At 37.2% G+C, this 22376-nt stretch overlaps 1 protein-coding gene and 1 pseudogene across 2 annotated transcripts in view; one reads left to right on the forward strand and one right to left on the reverse strand.

Moving 5' to 3' along the window:
- The window catches only part of MMRN1 (multimerin 1), an 80894-nt gene that overhangs the window by 23615 nt on the left and 34903 nt on the right, over positions 1 to 22376 (forward strand). Inside the window, exons 3-5 of the mRNA XM_082391620.1 lie at positions 1804 to 1910; positions 13416 to 13517; positions 14908 to 15081. Of these exons, the coding sequence (XP_082247746.1) occupies positions 1804 to 1910; positions 13416 to 13517; positions 14908 to 15081 (383 nt within the window). The remainder of the gene's footprint in view (positions 1 to 1803; positions 1911 to 13415; positions 13518 to 14907; positions 15082 to 22376) is intronic.
- Positions 15122 to 20736, reverse strand: LOC309628601 (ras-related protein Rab-5B pseudogene; annotated as a pseudogene). Its single transcript has one exon. The product of its transcript is annotated as a ras-related protein Rab-5B pseudogene (transcript).

The raw sequence follows: 22376 nt of genomic DNA on the forward strand, positions 1-22376 counted from the left end.
TCCTTTCCAAACTACCTTACTTCCTGTTTAGCACTAGCTGTTGGACTAGATATGATATTTCACAGGACAGAGTTATTTGCTGAGTATAATTTACAGAAATAAACACAGATGAATGATTAGCCTACTTTCAGAGATGGAAGGAGTCTTACAGCTCATGTTAAAATTGAGGAATAGGGCTTCCCTGGTGGCACAGTGGTTGAGAATCTGCCTGCCAATGCAGGGGACACGGGTTCGAGCCCTGGTCTGGGAAGATCCCACATGCCGCGGAGCAACTAGGCCCGTGAGCCACAACTACTGAGCCTGCGCGTCTGGAGCCTGTGCTCCACAAGAAGAGAGGCCGCGACAGTGAGAGGCCCGCGCACGGCGATGAAGAGTGGCCCCCGCTCGCCGCAACTAGAGAAAGCCCTCGCACAGAAACGAAGACCCAACACAGACAAAAATAAATAAATAAATAAGAAAATATACATAATCAACCATTAGGAATAAAAGATATGAAAATATTAAAAAAAAATTGAGGAATAATTTCACACATAATTAATTGCCCATCAGGTTATAGCAGAAACTAAAACCCAGTCTGTTATAATACATAATCCATGAGAGTGACTACTGTTGTCTCCCCATAGTCATACGTAACAAACTCTAGATAATAACAGGAGAGGCTAACCCATGCAGAGTGGATTAAAATCCTAGCTCGATAACTTTTAGATGTGGGACTTTCAGCAAGTGTTCCATCTCTCTGTTCCTCAGGTTCCTCGTCAGCAAGTCAAGATAACAATAGTACTTTCCTCATAGAACTAATGTGAGAATTAAACAAGATAATACATACCCATTTCATAGAATCATTTGATAGATATTAGCTAAATATTGAAGTCATGGGGATAAGAATAATATGGCCAAATTGTATTTATGATTTACATTTACATACATAAGGCCTGCAATTTAGGGCCAGTCACTACTTATATTGATTGTTAATTTGAAATGTTATAGTTTCTTCATTTCCCTTTCATGGTTTCTTCTCAAAAACAACATTTTCTCATGTTAGATCCTTTTCCCTCCTCCACCTCCCTCTCAGAGAAATACTATATGAGAGAAACAATAGGTAGTACAATTTAAAAACTTGAGATATGAGAAAGCGCAGGTTGAAATCACAGTGGAATATCTAATTTGTTTTGAGTTATTTGATATTGATCTGGAGGAAAACAGATTCTTTTAACTATAATGATATAAGAAATAAGAACTATTCCCATAAACTATTTAAAAATTAGAACTAAAATAAGTTTTAACATTGGTTTAGTGAAAAGCATTATCAAGGGAAAAGTTATAGTATCTTTAGAAAACATAATGATAGGTATAAATTTAAAATACCAAAGAGTATAAACCTTAATGCTTTTTGTAATGTACTTAAGGAAATCTGTTTGACAATAATATTGATGATGAAGATTATTATAATAAGAAGAAGAACAGATAACACTTACTGAATGCTTTTTTTTAAAAAAATATTTACTTATTTATTTGGTTGCATGGTGTCTTAGTTGCGGCAGGTGGGCTCCTTAGTTGTGACATGCGGGCTCCTTAGTTGTGGCATGCAAACTCTTAACTGCACCATGCATGTGGGATCTGCTGACCAGGGATCGAACCTGTGCCCCCTGCATTGGGAATGTAGAGTCTTATCCACTGCACCACCAGGGAAGTCCCTGAATGCTTATTATTATATTCCAGGTATCATCCCAAACACTTTTATTCCAATTGATAATTTAATGTGAGACAAATAATCTGTTTTCCCCCAACTGCTCTCCTCTCTAGATCTCAGAAGATATCAAATCCTGTGTACAGGATGCAACATAAAATTGTTACCTCATTAGAATGGAAGTGCTGTCCTGGATTCAGTGGACCGAAGTGTCAGTTAGAAGGTATATTCTAATATTAATTTCATGATAACAATGAGAAGCATAAAACTTCTAAAGAATAAGCAACTGATTCCAGTGAAAAAAAAGAGTTGCAATTTATCTTTTGAACAAAGTTAATTAACATGTAGCCAAACTATCAAGACTGTTACTTTCTTCGAGCTTCCTAATTTAGTAGCTGTGATCTCTCATAAGCTATCCTTTAACGTCTCTCATCATTTTTATGTTGGTTTCACAGGATGAATAATTGGAGCCCTGACTACATATCTTACTGTTTCTTAGCTATATGGCATAGACACATGCCTTGTTAAAGTATCAGAAATCCTAATTGTATATTTTTAAATAAACTGTCATTAGAAGTGACCCTATGTAAAAATAAGATTACCCTCTAGTTTTGTTCCAGTTCAGTTATTTGAAATAATATTGTCTATAAATGAAATTCAGTTGTAAAGAATATACCAATATGACATGAATAATTCTGCTTTTAAAAAAATATCCTAATGGAGCCATTTTTTCAACAGATTTTAAGGATTTTCTGGTGGCGAGGCTGATCAAATACATGGTAACCTGCTGTGGCCTAACATCCATGTGACTATTATTTTGCTTTGGGCTTTAAACAGGTTTCCTTTGAAAAATAAGATATGGCATCAGCATACATATTTTAAATGAATGAATATTACAAGGAAGGCTATTAGCCGTGGTGGGGAATTCAATCAGCAGTGTAAGAGACTGTGATTAAAAATTAATGTAAGTGTGGAGAAACCATTATGATTCACATTTTAAAAAAAGGAAGTTGTAATATAAAAGCTCTAGGAAACCTGCAGTTTAGTTAAGGATATTATATATGGTTCTTCTAGCCCATTCGTTGAGAATCTATAGGCAAATTTCACTGTAACGCTATTTATTCTGGATATGGCCTTAATTTCAAAGATGTTATAAAAATTTAATACATTTCCAGAGTACAGCATGAATATGCACTTCATTTATAACCAGGTAAAATAAAGTTTTAAACAAAATATCATCTATACCAAAAATATTTGCAAACAAGATACTTTACCATAGTCTAAAAAAAAAAAAAACTCCAAATATGATCCTGCTTTCAAAGGATTTCTAATTTCCATGAGGTGCACAGATATACTCACAGTGGTAAAACATAGTTGTTTATAGTCTGTGTATGTCAGACGGTTATGAGTTCTGGAGAGTATTTAGAATTATATTTCTAAAGTTTAAGATTAATTTTTATATTTCTCTCCTTATGAAAAAGGATTATTAATTCCATGATCATTTCTTAAATATTCAGTGTTTGTTCGCAATATACCCTTCTAGAAATTTCGAATGTCGTTCCACACCCTGTCGTACATAAGGGACAGACAGCAAAGTCTGTATGTCAACGAATGTCATGGTGTCCAGCTGATGAAGACTGTGCTGCTTCACGCTTCTTCCTTTTACACCTGCTAATCGATTATTAATCACTATGATGGACTGTATATGCCTAGGAGGGAAAAACATAGAATTCCATCATTATAAATATACACACAAGAAACAAGACTGGTTGACAGTTTTGAATACCTGCTACGTACTATTTTTCCCTTTTTTGAAAAAGTATTATATGAAATATTTAAATGGAATTCAAACAGTTTAGCTTTGATTGCTTACTAACACCTCATGTTCTAATGGAAGCAACCTGTGGATATCTCTAATACTGGATTCACAAATCGTTATCTTGAATCCCCATTAACAAAAATGTCCCAGAACAGTTCTATGACTTTCCGTCACAATAGTGTAACTAGAATTACTCATAATTCAGGTATCTGCTGATTAAGCTGCTGTGGGAAGGACTTCTTTCTATTGAAATCTATGGTAGGAATAATTTTCTGATGGCAGATATGCCCATTGTGTCACTTTGTCATACAATCAACTCTAATACAACTGTGATTCCAAAAGAACCTACTGTTGCTCCCTACGATATCCTGACCATCCTAGTCTTCACTTTTATTGAAGTACATAAAAGCTGTTGAATTTTTTATTACTGCAATTGATGCACTGGTAGTATCAAGAGCTACTGAGTCCCTTTGTCCCTTGAACCATTCTTCATTATCTCATCTATCCTTGGAGCAGGGGGTGGGGAGGTGCACATATTTTCCTTCTGATTCCTACCCAATTATGTGCCAAGTCCCCCTCCCCTCTTCATCACACTTTATATATGTGCCAACAGTCTTTTATTCTTATGTGGGAGAGAAAATTGTCAGGTTTCCTTTGACAGCACTCTCTACAGTGTCTCATATGACAAGCAGCTCCAAATATGGCAAGAATAATCAGTGTGGCTGATGCATTCTTTAAATCTCTTCAGAGCCCTCAAGGGTTTGGAAAACCTGGTCATGTAGCTACCGTGATAATTACTTCAGTGCTAGTCCTTTACAACAAGAGGAAATTATTGTATTCACAGAAAATTTGTAAACTATTACATGAATTTCACAACTCCCTGTTTCCCCAACAAGTTTCCTCCCCACAACAAAATTAATTTCATAATAGAAAAAGTAACAATTTTAATATAAATTACAGCAGGGAGGTCTTTTTAAATATACAAAAAAATCAATAGATCAGGAATAAAATGGAATTGCTGGCAACTGTACTCTTGTTTATTTCTCCTCCTTCACTTTCTGCCCCTCTCTTTTTCTTTTTCTATCTCTCTCTCTCTCTCCATAGACCCAACCCCAACCTGTTCGGAAAGGATGTTGTGATTCAAAATTCGGGTCCAAAGAATTTGAAAAAGAACAGATCCATGTATATATATAACTGAATTGCTTTGCTGTACACCTGACACTAACACAACATTGTTAATCACCTATACTCCAATATAAAATAAAGAGTTAAAAAAGAATCCATGGGGCAATTATTCCTGTTGTCTTATTCTCCAATATGCTGTTTATAATATTACTAACCCTCCACACATGCTCTTTTTGCTGCAACTCAGATAATCAAAATTCTGGTAATAAGTTCTAGATCAGCTTATTAAAAACATTAGTCATACTGTCAAGAAGAAACTAAGTTTTAAGAAGTCTAAGTGAATAGAGTTTTGCTGGGAAAAAAAGGAGCATTAAGTCCAATGGCAAAGTAACACTTTTTATATATTTTACATTTGTTATATCTTTTTGCGGGTCAACGAGTTTGTCTCAGAAAGGGAGCTAGATTTGTGATATGATATGCGAGAAATTTTTTTGAAATGTCAGTAACAACATACTTTTTAAGCCAATTTTATAAAAGTGCAATAATTTGCTTTTCCAGTAGATGTCTCTAAACTGTTCTAAAGTAGTACAAGGAAATTGTGGCTTTGCTCTAATGACACAAAGTACAGGAATTTAAGTTCAAATAATGTTAGATCAGAGAGGAGGAAAAAAAAAAACTTCTTTACATATCTGTTTTTAAAAAATCCAGTCAGCATACAGTATTTGTTTTTCTCTTTCTGACTTACTTCACCCTGTATGACAGACTCTAGGTCCATCCACCTCACTACAAATAACTCAATTTCATTTCTTTTTATGGCTGAGCAATATTCCATTGTACATATGTGCCACATGGGAAGCAGCTTCATAGCACAGGGAGATCAGCTTGATGCTTTGTGACCGCCTAGAAGGGCGGGATAGGGAGGGTGGGAGGGAGACGCAAGAGGGAAGGGATATGGGGATATATGTATATGTATAGCTGATTCACTTTGTTATACAGCAGAAACTAACACAACATTGTAAAGTGATTATACTCCAATAAAGATGTTAAAAAAAATAAAAAACAAAAAACAAAACAAAAGAAAATCCAGTCAGCTTTAACCAGATCCTCTATGTAGGGAAAAGGTATTTTATAAAATTGTGCTTTATAAAATCTATCACAGTTATTATGAATGTTAAAAAATGCAATTATGCAGTAATTGGAATAAACTAACCCTGCCATATGTTATGAATATATAAAAATATTTCATTTCACAAGTGTGCACTAATTCAATAAATTATGTAAGAGCTATTGTAACTAACATTTTAAATATGGGGCTTCTCTAGTAAGATTATTTTAAATATTACTCCAATTACTATGCCATAAAAGTTATAATATTTAAAAGATAAAAAACCCTGTATTTCTTATATTTTTGCATATCTGGTTCTCCTCGGTGGTGATTAATGCTTTCCTCTTTGAAAAAGAACATTACCTCCTTAATTTCAAAGATGTAGGCATCTTGCTCAATAAAATTATGATACATTTAGTCAAAAAACACCAGGGACCTTTGTTGCATAAAACTGCATTCTACTGTTAAACTACTAAATCTCGGTAAATCTTTACATATGTACTGAACATCATCATGCAAGCATTCAGTTGATATCAAAGAATCAGCTGGAAACCGGTCTTGTCAAGCCACACAGGAAAGTTTCTGTTTCTAAGGCAGAGAGAGCAAGCTTCCTCATTACTGAGTTGCCATTAATGACTTCCACGATATGCCTCAAAGGCCTGGAAGGAAAAAAAAACCTCACAAACAATACCTGTCTAATTAAAAAAAAGAAAGGAAGAAAAAGCACCTAAAAAGAAAACGGTTGCTCTTGACACTTGCTGACCTTGCTTCTCTAAGTCCTTGATCCACCAAGATCAGAGCTTCTAGTGCAAGGAGAAAAGAGTAATTGTATTGGGAGAAGAGAAAAAAGAAATCCAATTTTTAAAATATATTGAATTTTTTAAAAAATGAGAAGTCCATAAAGATCTCTGGAAATTATTTGACTTAAATAAATGCCCTTCTGTCTCAGCTCCAATATCTTAGAAAGGATCAAAAAAAAAGAGACAGAAATCTGGGCCCTATGGAACAAAGCAAAGGTCTGTGCTTAAGTGCAAGATGAGATACATTGCCTGGAAAACCTAGACTCGTGGCGGTCCTGTGGTAGAGAATACGTGGGGAAGACAGAAAGACTGCTAAATGAAAAAATAAAAGAACATCGATCAACCAGGAATTTTATCACAGGAGAGTAACTGACTCCACTGTCAGAGATGGTATCAGTGCTTCTGCACCAGCTAAATACTGAGAAATAAATCCGGATGAATGCAAGTATTGAACTCCAGTCAACAAACAGAGCTAAGAAAAGATACCAAACTATTGAATTTGCTAAACAGGTATTTCAGGTTTTCACAGACCCCATCCAATGAATTCCAGGGAAAAGAGGTTCATATGACAATTGGATCTCAAAGATCTTTGTGTGATGCTTAACAGTTGTTTCTTTTACAATTAGGAGTACAATTTCCTCACCTATTTCCTCCTAGAACGATTAATTTAAAAATAACTAGCTAAGAGCAAATGGGAAGTTTTATGCACACACACACACACACACACACAATCACATTAGTTTTGGTAATTCAATATTGAAAGGATTTTTCCGATTACATTTTCTTTCAAATCAGTCTCTTTAAAACTTTACAAAAATATGGAGAAATTTTTATTTTTATTTCATAGATATTGTATTTCCACATACTGAGGAGTGAATCACCAAAAATGAGTATGCAAGAAAACTAAAGACTTCCACTCAATACTTCTATGTGTTCATCTTTATCCCTTTCAATTTATTTCTTTTTCCTTCCTGAAAGCTTTATTTAATTTCTCTTCTCCTACTTGTCACTGATTTTAAAATTTTTTCTTATCTTTTTAGTTTTTATTTCTAATTTGCTGATTTTCTCTAGTATGTCACTTTCTATTCTCTCATTTGCAATGCAATAGGATTTTTCCAGATTGCATGAATAAAACTTATTTGAAATTCTTTTGACCCTAAGGTCAATAGAAAATTACTCTTGAATTCTTTTTGTTTACCTCCTTTCTGTTCTTGACCCTTTCCCTCTAACCTAGGTTTGTTTTCACTTCTTGCACATTCAGGATCTTGCCTGGGCCGAGTGGCAAAGAGAGAACTATGACTTGATGAATTCCCCCCCCTCAAATAGGAATGGAGCACACATAAAATACCCCCTACTTCCTCTTGTGTGAGTGTGAGTGTATGTGCGTGTGTGTGCGTGATTCCCTGCTTTGCCAGTACTTTTCAAATGGAGAATATTCAATGAAATGCAATGTAATCATCTCTGCATTAACTATACAAGATGTAATACTTTGTAAAGAGATGAAGAGACCCAATTTCATTAGAATATGATAATGCAATATAAAATAATGCCTTATGATTTATAATAAAGCTTTAGCATAGTATTTTGAACCCCTGGAAATAAAGCCTATGTAAAATGCTGTTGTGATTTTTATTGAGGTTGCTCCACTTTAGTCAGGATCATGAGCGCCTCAACCAATATGCCTCTTGATTATGAGGATGGGGTAAGAAGGGGCAGGGGTCATATTCAAACATTTGACAACTGACTCAGTATCAATTAATATATACATTAATATAAAAATCAAAAATTAAGAATGCATTACTTTTTATTTTCTTAAGTTAATGCATATGTTATCTATATTATAAACTACATACCAAGTAATATAAGCCATAACACAAATCACTCATCGTTTATCATCCAAATAATTTCTAAACAGTTTATTAATTTCTACAAATTATTGGTGTGCTCTTTCTTTTGACATGGATGACACCAGCTAAATGATGTCAGAGAGATGATTTAATATAGGTGACCGCCTCCATCTCCTTTAGAGATTTCTCCATCACATTTACAGCCATTAGGCGACAGGAAATCTCAGTATGTTTATAATTTCTTTTAACATCAATGATATTGCCATCCTGCTGAATTATCTACTAGCCACTACTGAGTTAACAGTGATTGCATTCCTTTTTTTTCAGTCCTTAAATAGTGTGTGCATTTTTAAATATTCAGTATATTTATTATTAACTAAATCATAAAGATTCTTGTAGGAATGTCCTATTTAATTAATTCATAGAGCTTTGCAAACATCATTTGGTCAAATTTAGGGCATCATAAATCAAGGAACTTAAACATTTATTATACTTTTGAGTTTTATCATAAAAATTTCATTTTCATATGATTTATTAGAAAATCTATGTTTTCTCATATAGTTTATCCCTTATTAATTTTTGTGTCAAATAGTATGTATAAACATTTTTCATATGTAAAATATCTTTTATCAGTTTTCAATTTATCTCCAGTTTAAAAAGGGGAATATTTTTTTCCCTTATAAAGTTAAAAAAGGATTGACATTTCTAGTAGACTGTCATTTCTGAAAACCAATTCTCTTTTTTCTTTTTGTAAAAAAGCTTGTTTTCCAAATGCTAAACGTAAAACTGATTTGAAATGATATTCTTATATCAGAATTATTTTGTTAGGTAACTTCCATAATATTTTTCTTTTCTGAAATGATCTACTATTTCAATTATATGATAATGTTAAAAGTTCTAATTTTTTCTAAATATTTTTATTTTATTTTTATTAACATACTTGATAAAGTGTTTTTGACGTTTTTTATTTCAAAAGCGTTGCTTAACTTGAAAATTTTTATTATTACAAAAGCTTATTTCATGAGACTAATTTCAGAAAGTTCTTTAATATTTTTCTCTTGATCACAAATGAATTTTAACAGAAATTGAATGTCATTATGAGGACAAATAACTCTAGTAATTTTTATTTTACTTTTTTTTTTAATAGGCTTGTATTGTAATTTTATTTAGATCAGTATTGCGGGTTTACTTTTTTTTTTATTAATTAATTAATTTATTTATTTTTGGCTGTGTTGGGTCTTCGTTGCTGCGCGCAGGCTTTCTCTAGTTGCGGCGAGCAGGGGCTACTCTTTGTTGCGGTGCGCGGGCTTCTCATTGCGGTGGCTTCTCTTGTTGTGGAGCACGGGCTCTAGGGCATGTGGGCTTCAGTAGTTGTGGCTCATGGGCCTTAAAGCTCGGGCTCAGTAGTTGTGGTTCACGGGCTTAGTTGCTGGGCGGCATATGGGATCTTCCCGGACCAGGGCTCGAACCCGTGTCCCCTGCATTGGCAGGCGGATTCTTAACCACTTTGCCACCAGGAAAGCCCAATTTTTATTTTAAATGATACAAATTTATATCATTATTTGAAATCAACATTTATATATTAAGTAAAAATAGTCCACTAATTTTTATTGAAAATCAAGTTGATTTTATTTCAAAAATACAAATTACATTTTAAATTGAATTGATTTTTGATACTGATTTGATATTTTTGACTTTGATATTTTATATATCAAAAGATGTCCCAGACTAACTGATTTTTGCACTGTATATTAGAGAATCCAGGACTAGGTTCATTATTGAAAACATTTCTGTTTTTTTTCTCAGATTCAAAAAATTCCAACTCATGATATCTAAAAGAAGTACTTTGAAAATTTAAACTTTCGTCTCTTCCAGTGTTTTCAGTAATTGATTATAAATTCTTTAATAATATTTAGCAAAAATTACATGCTGAGGACAATTAGTACTAGCAAGTAAACTAAAGTAAGTACCAAACAATTTGGAAATTCTAACTACTACATAAATCACACATAATGATAAACTGATGATTCTGCCAAAACATAGAACATTTCATAAAATCTATGTAGTGCATGAAACGGGCCCAACAAACTGCTAGCTCTGAAAAACGGTTCTCGGATGTTATTATAATAGGAATTCCATACATTTATCATGTATCCTACAAGATGTATCTTGTATCTTTATCATGTATCCACCATTAATGGGATAAGTTAATATTTTGATTTTTATAATTAATTTTATCAGTTATTACAATTTATCATTATATATTTGCCAATAGGTATGGCTGTATTTCAGTATTTTAATAATTGCTAGGTCACATTGGTGCATACTGACTAAATACAGCTTTGGAGTTGGGGTATGTGGAATGTTACCAGGTGGGAGTGAGGAGCTATAGCCTAGGTTGTGAGTGGAAAGGCCCTTTTATTTCTGAGACATTCTAAAATTGTAAGTGGACTCTAGATCTGATTGCTGCGGAGGTGGCTCAAACACTTCACATGCATCCACGCTTAGGAGTGCCTCCTCAGGGATCTTGTGTCCTAACGACAGAGAGAATAATATCATCTATACTAGGGAGTCGGGAAATGTGACAATCATCCTCCACATCCACCCCACTTCACTTACTCCTTGTAAAGGCCCGCTTCTCTATGGAATGGTAGGAGACTAAAGGTCTTTATTCACTAGAGTTTTAATAAACCAAGTCTTTAACATATGCTCTTGTTATCAACAAGCACTTAACGGCTGTTGAAAAATCTCTGAAGATCAATTTCTGGATTGCAATTTTTAACTTAAACATCTGGTATTTTCTGCCTTACACCATTGAATTTACTTATTAGAATTAGAAAATTTTGAAATTTGTTCTAAATTAGTGCTTCTTAACCAGGGTCATGCATCGAAATCGCCTGCAGAGTTTAAAAAACTCTGTACATACAAGCTCAATTCCCCAGAACAGAGTTACTGAATCATAATCTTCAGATGGGTGGGAGGGGGATGGACAGAACATTGACACTTAGTGTTTCAAAGTTAACAGATGCTTCTGATTTCCACCCATGATGAAAAACCACTATTCTAAAGAAACGTAAAAAAACAAAGCAAAAACATAGTATGCATGAAAAGTTAATGATAGAAAAAGACATTTGAAGAGCAACCTTGTTTGTATGTCACAAAACAATATGGTCTTTGTTTTTACCATAATTACACATTGCTTCCTAACAAAGTCTTCTGCCTACCAAGTTGTGGTATGCATTTCAATGCACCAGCCCTTTTTGTTTTCCTATGATCTAGCTCAGAAAGGTAAGCAGTAAAAAAATGAAAAGACCAATTGTTCATTCTGTTAAATCCACCTGTTCCTTTTGCTGTAACACAAGTCTGTATCCTGAATGCTCTTCCACTGCTAAGAGAAACAGGGAAGGTAGCGAGGTGGGAAGTTGCTAAGGAAGATCTATCTTGATGCTCTACTCCAGTGGTTCTCAAACTTTCATGTGCATTGGAATCAGCTGGAGAGCTTGTTAAACCACACATTGCTGCCTCACTCCAGAGTTTCTTAAATTAGCAGGTCTGGGATGGAGCCCAGAAGTTGTATTTTTAAAAGTTCCCAGGTGATGCTGATACTGATTCAGAGACCCTGGTTTGAGAATCATTGCTTTACTCTCTGGTAACCCTCCTGGGTAGATAGATTTTAGCTGCCAGGAAAATGCTTTATTACATCATCTAAGAAGGAACCTTGATTTTAAAAACCATACAATTATTTAGCAGATATATTTGTATGAATTAACTTGAATTTGGGCTATAAGAACTTTATTACCAGGATCTAGCAGAAATTTAATACTTTTCACCACCTACTGCAGCCCTCAAATACATACACTTTTCCCGAAGCTACAGATTGTCTTCTTCCACCAAATAAATCAACAGTTATGCAGGACCATCTATTATGAAGTGGAGAAAAAGAAGAAACAAAATCAAAGCAAAAACCTTGGACATGAATGGAGATTCATTAATTTAGCTCAGTGCACTGAAGAAAGCAATGCAAAATTCAATCTAACAAGAGAGACTAACTCAAATTAGTGACAAATATATTTTCTGTGGAGTAGAGATGCTTTAGTATTATTGTCCCAGCCACATATGCCTTAGGGAGCATAACATGTGGCAGAGGTGCAGTTTCATTGGTACATAATTTCACATGGGAAGAAGCACAGTCAGACACCAAACGCTTGTTTTCTCACATCTGATATGCAGACTTCCATGAATAAATTTGTTCATTAGAAGTCTGCAAATTACAGACATACATTACTTGATGTGTTCAATATGTTTAATAAATCTTCCCTCTAAATTGTTTTCCCCAATGAAAAATTATATTGCCATTTAAAATATTACTTGATTCATGGGAAATGAGAAGCAATTCTTTAATAGAGTAAATTTATTTTATAAGAATTTCTATTTTTCTGAAATTTCACTGACTTTACAGGTTGATCCCCTCGAGACATGCCCTATAGTGGTTTACTTTTACTTGCAGTCTTTATGTTTTGAGCCTATGTATTTCTTAAAAATCTGGGAACAACCCATTTAAGCGGCACTATTACGCAGGTATTCCTTTAGTAAAGAAGCTGTAGCTCTCCCTTACTTCCAAGTGGCCACCAGTTGGAAACTGCATTGTTAAACAAGCCATCTTTGTGACAGCCCACTTAGAAAGCTGCTCTAGCTTTTAACACAGCTGATTTTAAGTTTCCTCTCAATCATGCTGGCAGTTTACACACCCCGGTTTACACGGCTTCCCCAAACTACCACCCATTTTCACCTAAAAGGAAACCTTAATAATTTTATTTTTTCCAAACGGAACTAGAGTCTTGCACTTCCAACACCAATGTGGGAGGGAGCACATCACCCTGTGGGTGGGGGCGGAGCCTCTTATTCTGCAATCATCGCTGACCATCAAGCTTCCGTGCACGGGAAAAGGCACATCAGCCATATTGCTGCTCAGGACTGGAGAAAATGAGGCGGTCCCAGTGCTTAACTCTCTCCTCTTTTTGCTTCCGTCTAGCCCAGCAACAACAGCAGCTGATACACAGTAACCAGGCTGAGAGTCACGCCGCAGGTGGCAGAGGGACGCCCGAGCAGCAGCAACAAGACTGTGGTGACCCAGGTCACAGACTCTAATTACTGTCATCCCTACCCCAATCATTGTCAACACTATTTATGATGACTGCCAAACAAGACATCAGTTGGTTGTCAAACGTTTGATGGTGACATTAACATACCTCTCGATCCTTTGCTGTTTGCATGTTGGGAGAAACTGTGGGTGAGCTGCAGGTTCCCAGCCTGAAGGGAACATGTGTAATTATTGGAGCTCTGTGTGCAGACACAGAAGGAGAATAAAAGTGCTGTCATACTAGGTTGTAAGGAAATCACAGGTTTCCAAAACCAAATCAAACTTTTGCCCTGCAAAGAGTACAGTCATGGAAGAACCTTGACATAGATGGGGGGACTGGATCATTTTAAGGGAGCTAAGAAGTCTCCCTTCCCTTGGTTGAGAAGAGATCACTAAGGGGTATTGCTCACTGACTAGGGCAAAGAATGTGGCTCAGAATCAACAAGAACCTCGTGTTGATCTAAAGTTGGCATGTTACATATTTTCTCATCTTTCTAATCATAAATATTTTACCATTCCTTTTAGACATAACCTCATCTCTTAGAAACATAAAGTGGGTTACTGCTAAAAACATCTCACTATGTTTGGCATATATCTTGTCATACAAAATAAGGCACCCAAATTGAGAAATCTGATTTAAGGGGATCTCTTTAAGAATGCAGGTGAATATAGCTTAGGATCTGTACTCAAATTTTTTTAAGGGATTGAAATTCAGTATTTTCACAAGATACCATAAAATCCTCCTTGAATTATTGAAACGCATGTGTAATGGCATGGAAAGTATCATTGCTTTATAAAGTGATTCTAACCAAATTCTGAATCTCTTTATCTCTCTAAAGAATACCTCAGTAAAGAATAAAATTCTCAGAATATAGATACAAACTACATATATACATGTAGTATATATACGTATCTGTGTGTAGTGTGTATATATATATATATATATATATATATATATATATATATATATATATATATATAGTTACACCTATCTAATGCTGGAGCATTGGATTTGAAAGCAGAAGATAAAGCATTAGCTCTGTAACCTCAAGCAAGGTATTTTAGTTTTCTGACCCTCAATTTCCTCATCTATTGAAAGTTTAAAAACAACTCTTTAAGGTTATCAAAAGAGAGACTGAAAATTCTGGACAAAGTTAAAACATTTTAGAAATCTAAGATATTAGAATGCTTTTTACAAATTTCTACCCCCTAAATATTAGTATAAAAGTCAGGATGCCGTTTGCTAAGTGCATATAATCTATATTTTCAAATATGAAATGCAAACATGGCTTATTTGAATTACCTTTCAATCTATCATGAAATCTGAGTGGTTTTTAAATATGTACTTTTAAACGTTTCCTATTTTCTCTTCTTCTATATGCAGCAGTGACACAAAAAATGACAGACCAGCTGAACTACCAGGCAATGAAACTGACCCTTCTGCAGAAGAAGATTGACAATATTTCTTCAGCCGTGAGTGATATAAGGAACACATCCTCCTCACTAGAAGGGAAAATCAGTGAAGATAAAGGCAGGGAATTTCAATCTTTTATAAAAGGTAAAAGTAAAATAAATTATTCATTCAGTTGAGACAAACAGCAAATGACTCATTTATCTTTTCTCACATCATTTTGGGATCTTTGCTTTAGATTGGGTGATAGAGAAGTCTAAGTTTTTTTTTGAATAAGATACTTTTAAATCCCTCTATTTCTGAAATAACTCGAAGCATCTAAATATTTTTTACTAATATAGTCAACTTTTTGACTGAATATTTCATCTGACTTATTGACATTATGTACCTAGTTACAGTCTAACTTGTATTCCTTTATAGTTAAAATGAGCCATACTTAATCTGCTTCCATTGTGGTTCGCAGCTCAAGATAAAGATGAGGTTAAGGGATGATTATCAGGGACAGCTAGATCCATGGTTATCTTAATGTTGATGAAGATATTGAGGATACATCTAAAGTGCATTATTATCCCAGAAAGTATCTCGCTCATGGAATATAATCAATAAAATATATTCTAAAACATATCAGGTTGTTATTCATAGAAATGTGAGTCAGTTTTGCCTGAATTTTGTGCTCTTAAAATAGCAGGCTGTGTTCCTTTCTGGAGGATCTACAGGATGATCCATTTCCTGCTAATCTGAGTTGTCAGAATTCATTTTCTTGCGGTTGTAGGACTGAGGTTCCATTTTCTTGATGACTGTAAGCTGGCTTTTTCCCAGCTTCTGGAAGCCACTGCATTTCTTGGCTTGTGCCCTTGTTGAGCCCTCATGGCAGCTCTCAGACCCACTCTTCTGCCTTCTTCTTCCTCTTTAAGGACTCATATGATTACATTGGACCTATCTGGATAATCCAGGATAATCTCCTCATTTCAAGGTTCTTAACCTTAATCACGTATGTCGAGGCCCTTGTGCCATGGAAGGTAACATATTCACAGGTTAAGGGAATTAGGGTGTGAACATCTTAGGTGGGGCAGCATTTTTCTGCCTAACAGAGAGACTTATGCTGAATATATAGTGAGTAATTGCTATGGGAGAGTTATGTACAATACAGTGGGACCCCTTGATAGTTTCAATAAATCCAGTCTTAGACTTCAGGGAAGGTTTCTGCAAAGAAAAACCACCTCAACTGATAATGGATCAGGAAGAGTTAATTCGGCAGAGGTTTCAGGAAGGGCACAGATATTCTAGACAAGTATTTTGGTTACTAGGAGCATCTCAGTTCACTGGGCTTATTGTTTGTTCCCAAGTCTCAGGATTATTGGTCCCTTTCACTTTGTTTTATACATAAAACATACTCACTGTACACCCCATTTCTATCACTCACAAGTTATTTTTTTCTCTATTTTATGTGGTTCACAGGTAAAAGAAATAAAAGGGTGATTTCCATATCATTTACCAGTACAGAGCAATCATGATTTTTTTTAATCATGTAAATTATTGGTGCTATTAACCAACTGAAAGAAAGACTCTGTCCTACATTTCTGGCATGCTCCCTATGGCTAAAACTTACCCATGGCAAGCATGAGAGAGGAATATATTTTCCCTGAAGTGAGCATGAGAAAGAAGTCAAATAGGAAGAGTACATAATTGACTATAACTGTAGTAATGCAATTTGTTTAGCAAAATTTGGTTATCATAACCTGAGAGAATTAGGCCTGTCAACAGCTTTTTGTGAAACTACTAACAAAAATTCTGACCCTGACATGGGAAAAAATACACACTCATAGCAACGACAACAACAGTATTCCCTCTTCAACAGGACACGTTAATCATGTACTGAGCACAGTCAATTAATGAGAACCAGATGGCTTGTAGTTAATGAATGTTTATACAGGAAACAAAAACTAAATTCACCCCCAAGGTACTGTGCTTTCCTAAAACCACGTCCCCTTCTCTCGCTTACTCTACATCCAAGTTGAGAAGCACTGCTTCATCTGCTAGTAGCCAGCGAAACTGTTCAAAATCAAATGCCCCAACACCTTAAGAAGTATCTGAATCTTACGAATAGGCCATGCATTCACAACCACAGAAGGGACATGCCCAGGTGTCGGATATCAAATATATCTGTTGTTACCAAATACAATATCAAATCGTTTAGGAAGTAGAAGCACATGAGTCACATGAAACAGAATCAGAGTTCAAATGATGTGCCCACTCATATATTGACATAAAGCACTTTGATGTATCTTTGCAAAATCAGATTCTTGCACAGTTGTTTCTTTAGTAACAAATTATAGAAATATTATCTGAAAAGCTTGGTTTCCTGAAACAAGCTTTTAAGCTAATAATCTGTTTGATTCCTTTTCAGACACTGCTGTGATTTTTACCCTTTGCCCAATGTAGTTTTCCATTGAAGTTTTTTTTTTTTTTCTCCTTTTTTACTTACATTAAATACATCGGTAAATCAGCAGTCGCATTCCATTACCACGATTGTTATGTTGGGAGAGGAAGAAAGGGGAAAAAAGGCAAATGCTTTCTTAGAAGCCAAAAAAGAAAAAAGATACCCCCCCTTAAAAAAAAAAAATGATCAGAAGAAAAAAATGAAGAGCTGGGAAATAAAAACTAAGATTCCCTAAGCCCAACAGAGCTCAAAGGAAAGCAGAAGAGCTAATAGGAAGTAAAAGGAAGGCAGTAGATAGGCCCAGAAGCTAAGGCCAATCCTGTTCCTAAGGGGGGCAAGGGAGGGGAGAAGAAGCCTGGAGAAATGGTTTCCCAGCCCCAAGGCAATGAAACAGCTTCACTACTGCTCCATGGGGAAAACTACACAGACAAAGAACTTCATTTCTAAGAAACTTAAGGGAGCTGTCGTAGTTCTTCCACTTGTAAGGATGCAGTAGCTGCTTTGGGGGGCTAGTGGGTGCTGGGAAAAGGAGGGGAAAATGTGTATGTGTTTCAGGGCCACGGGAACTAAGGCTGCCCCTGGTAAAGGAAGGGAATTTAGGCGTAAGTGGAAGAACCTAAGCTGGGTCCTTCAGAATCTCAGCTTCATGGATTTCGCAGCTTCTCTGGGACAGGAGGCAGTCTGCAAGCCAAAAGGGCAGAAAGGTTCCAATCCTAGGTCACTATGGCCTCTCCTATCTTATTTCCTCCAATTTCCTCAAAACCCTGGGCTAGAACAAGAAGGGATTTAGAGTTCTCTCTTGCCTTGATGGCTTCCCAAAGACATCTTAAAATACCTGATGAGGGGTGTGAAGAGAGACTAGAGATTTAGAAAGGACCAGCGTCCTCTGGTGATGTGAGACAGTTGTGAGGGACCCTCAGTGCCCGCCGTTCCCTGTCCACAGGAACAGGTGTTATGATACTAGGGGGCCACAAGTAGGCCTCTGTGGTGCTACCCCCCTAGTGGTACGCGGATTAAACCACTGGTTGCATGGGGGATGGGTTTGGGGGCTAAGCATGGAGGGACCAAACCGAAGATACTAACAAAGGAGAAAAGATATAGGGCCTGATGGGAGGCGGGGGGCAGAACAGACTGTACAGTGGGAATAAAGATCATACCTATTTACAGGGAAGTAGAAAAGACGTGGTAATGGGTGGATCAAATTGAATGGGAACCCTGGGAAAGGACAGAAAACTCCTCCTTCTTGCTGACTCCTCTTGACTCCCCTACAATGGCCTATGCTAGCCTGAGACTGCTCTCCAGTTGCTCGGTTAATTCCCCAGGAAAGGTAAACCTACACCCAAGAGTTATGCTGGCCAGAATATAGGTGAAGTAAGAATCAGAGTTGGAGGAAGCTAGCAGGGGAGATTGGGCTTGAGTAGCTGCCACCGGTACTGTTCTCTACAGCCCCTCCCCAAACCTCACATACACCTCGGATTCCACTTAATTACAAAGTTAAGAGGGCAGGTAAATCAATCACAACCCCCATAAAACAGTATCACAACTGAACTACCATCAATTAAAGTGCAAACTGCAGGGGGGGATATAGTGTCTGGGGCTGAGGCCATCTGAGGGCCAGAGAGAAAAAAATGCATATGTGTAAGTCAGAGGATGGGTATCAGAAACTGGTCCCTCCATTTAGATCACAGTAGAGCCAAAGATGCACGCAACCAGTGAAGATTCTTTGGAGGACTCTGGGGTCCAGAATCTCCCCCACTGTGGGGGAGAAGCTACCTAAGAGGCTGGGTGAGGGGAAGGTAAGCCTTGGACGAGTTCCTGAGCCACAGATGACACTGCATCTCCACCTCTGCCCAGTTAGCTAACAACAAGACTCCAGCCTGGTGCCGGAGAGCTTGCCTTCCCCTTCTCACCTCTACCTAGAAACACCTTCCACAAGGCCAACTCAGTGTTTTCAAATATGAGAAACTCCAGCCAAATAAAAACAAAAAGGAAATGTTTCCTTACTCCCCTCTGCTCTGAGGCTTACTTTCCCCCAGAGCCCCTAATGTGACTGAACTGGAAACCTCCTTCCTCAGTTCCTGGTTTCACCACATTCTCCATCCCAGGGAGGGGAAGAAAAAGGGGATCAAGAACAAAGACTGACCAAAAGCAGAAGGGGAAGGGGTGGGAGACAAAAAAAAGTTTTCTGAAAAAAATGGGGACGAGGAGGAGGAGGAAAGAGAAGTAGGTCACTGTCTTGCACCTATAATACAAAGTGAAGAAAGTTTGTTTTGGAAGGTAAGTCCTGGGGGATCTGACCCCCAAGCCCCAGAGCAGGGGTAGGAGGCCAGTGGCAACAGCTGCCTGGTGTTGTTGCTGAAGCGTTACAAAGTGCCGTGACGGAGCGGTCAAGAGGCAGCCCTTGGGAGCCAGGGCCCCGTGTGCTGTTACCGTAGGGGCTGTGTGCTGAGCGGTGGGGATGGAGGTTATTTCCTGGCTCTCGTGCTAGCTCCATACTTGTTTGCCGCTAGCCACGCCCTCAGGTGCTCCAACACTGGCTCTTGTTCTGCTGGGACTGCTCGTGGAGATCCACACCCCCGGCTTCGGCCTGCTGCACCCCCTGGATCCTGGGGTTCACTCTTCGGCAACTTCTTAGCTATTGCCAGGAAGAGATGGTTCACGTTCTTAGCTGTCTTGGCTGAAGTCTCCATAAACAATAAGCTGTTGTCATCTGCACACGCCTGGGCCTCTTCGTACTCCGCCACGTGCTTGTTGGCCAGGTCGGCTTCATTCCCCGCCAGGGCAATAACGATGCTAGGACTGGCCTGTCGCTGTAGTTCCTTTACCCATGTCTTTGCTCCGACGAAGGTTTCCTGATTAGTAATGTCATAAACCACAGTTGCAGCTTGGGCACCGCTGTAGTACACGGTGGCCAAGATATGGTATCGCTCCTGCCCCGCTGTGTCCCAGATCTCAGACTTGACTGTTGTGTCATCTAGACAAACCGACTGGGTGAGGAAGGCCGCTCCAGTGATGCTCTCCTGGTACTCGTGGAACTGCCCTTTGACAAAACGTAATTCCAGGCTAGACTTCCCCACTGCAGACTCACCCAGCAGGACCAGTTTGAACTGGCATATTTTGCTGGCCTGGGGCTGCCGACTGGGCCTGGCTGTGCTTCTGCTAGCCATGGCTAGATTATAAGAGTGGGAAAGGGTAGGGGATGCCACAAAGCGGCAGAGGGGGGAGGGGGGAGGGGGGAGGGGGAGGGGCGGGGACTTCCAGGCTTCAACAGTCCTGGGGCTCCGTCTCCCCAGTGGGGCCCGAGCCTGTGTCGAACAGACAGACAGCTGCAGCTCAGCCAAACCCTCCTCCTCCTCCTCCTCCTCCTCCTCCTCCTCCTCCTCCTCCTCCTCCTCCTCCTCCCCCTCCCCCTCCCCCCTCCTCCCCCTCCTCCCCCTCCCCCTCCCCTCCCCCTCCCCCCTCCCCCTTCCCCTCCCCCTCCCCGCCCTGGGGCAGGGACCCAGCCTCCACTGAAGTTTTAAAGCATGAGAGTACCTTCTAATGTTTACTTCGATTGTTTACTTTTTTTCCTAATTAATTTGATCACGATTCTGTACTAAATTTTACCTGTTACAGTGTTTTCGCCTATTGTCATTCTTTTTCTGACTTTCAGGTCATGTAGTTTTTCTCTTGCTGAAGTTAAAATCTGTTGTTGTTGTCCACAATTAACTAATTAATTTAATTACGCTTAAGTTTTATTTTACCTTGTCAATCTTGGAAAACATTTTAAGCCAAAATTATGAGGTTATAAATCCTAGGGAAGTCTGATTCCTAACCTTAATTATTTTATTGTGTTTCATCTAGTTGTTTTTGTCATGAGAATTAAAGACAATTTTAACTAACAGGAAATGACTAAATGATCCTGTAGAAAGTGCAATAAAAATAACTTTGCTATTAAGTAGTGCCTTACACTCAGTGAAGCTAATATATTCTATTTTAAGTATAAGAAATCTAATTTTCCACATTTCATTTTCTGTGTAGCATCTAGAATGTGCTCAACGAAGATTTGTTGTATAAATGAGTGACATGTCAAATGCTAAGTAAAATTTAGAAAATAAAAATACTTTAAAACCTTTCTTGGTATGATTATTCATGTTAGTAAATGCAAAAGTTAGGACTGTTTCAGTATAATTTATCTTAACTGCAGCTATTTAATCTTTTCTAAGCCTTTCCTTAGTACTTTGGTGTTGTGTGTCACTGATTACTATTTCATACTTCACATGCTTTTATTATTTTTTTCTATTACATACAAGTTGATTTTCACTTACTTATAGTTTTTAGACTTTTAAGTTTATATCAGTTTCTACTAGGTTTAGAAATGTAAAACAAATTTTTGTACTCTGGAAATCCTAGACCCTAAAGATCAATTAAAAACATGCATCTTTAAGATCTAGGATTTCCAAGGAAATATTTATCCATTCACAGCTTTGTCTTTGTACCACATTAATTAGTATCAAGACCCTCAAGCAATACATCATTCTATCTGGTATAACTGCTCTTTCACAATATGTTTTATGTAGGTCTCTCAAGCAACTTAAATACTTTTTAAAACTTGCTTACAAAATAGAGACATGTAGAGACTATGTATTTTTATCCTATAATCATCTTTCTTGAATAGACTTCATAGTAGCCATAATTTACTTCACAATGCCCCATTGTATAGACCTTCCTGATTAAAATGCTTTGTATTATGTTGCCTGTATTTTACCTTACAGATATTGGGTACATTGGCTACATGTTTGAATGAACATATCTTCCATTTATATCTGTTTCATTGCCATGTACTATAAATATGCCTCAAGCATGTTTTATTTTTCCCGTTTTCTGTTTTTGTATGTAACAGGTTTGTTTCTTTGTTTTTACATGTTTGAATATTTATTTCCTGTTCTAAGTAGTTCTGAATAGTTCAAGACCCTTTTTTTCTTTTTCCTTTTTTTTTCTAATGCTACGTTTATAACTATCC

Source organism: Balaenoptera borealis (assembly GCF_965194805.1).
Source record: "Balaenoptera borealis genome assembly, chromosome: 4".
Lineage (NCBI taxonomy): Eukaryota > Metazoa > Chordata > Mammalia > Artiodactyla > Balaenopteridae > Balaenoptera > Balaenoptera borealis.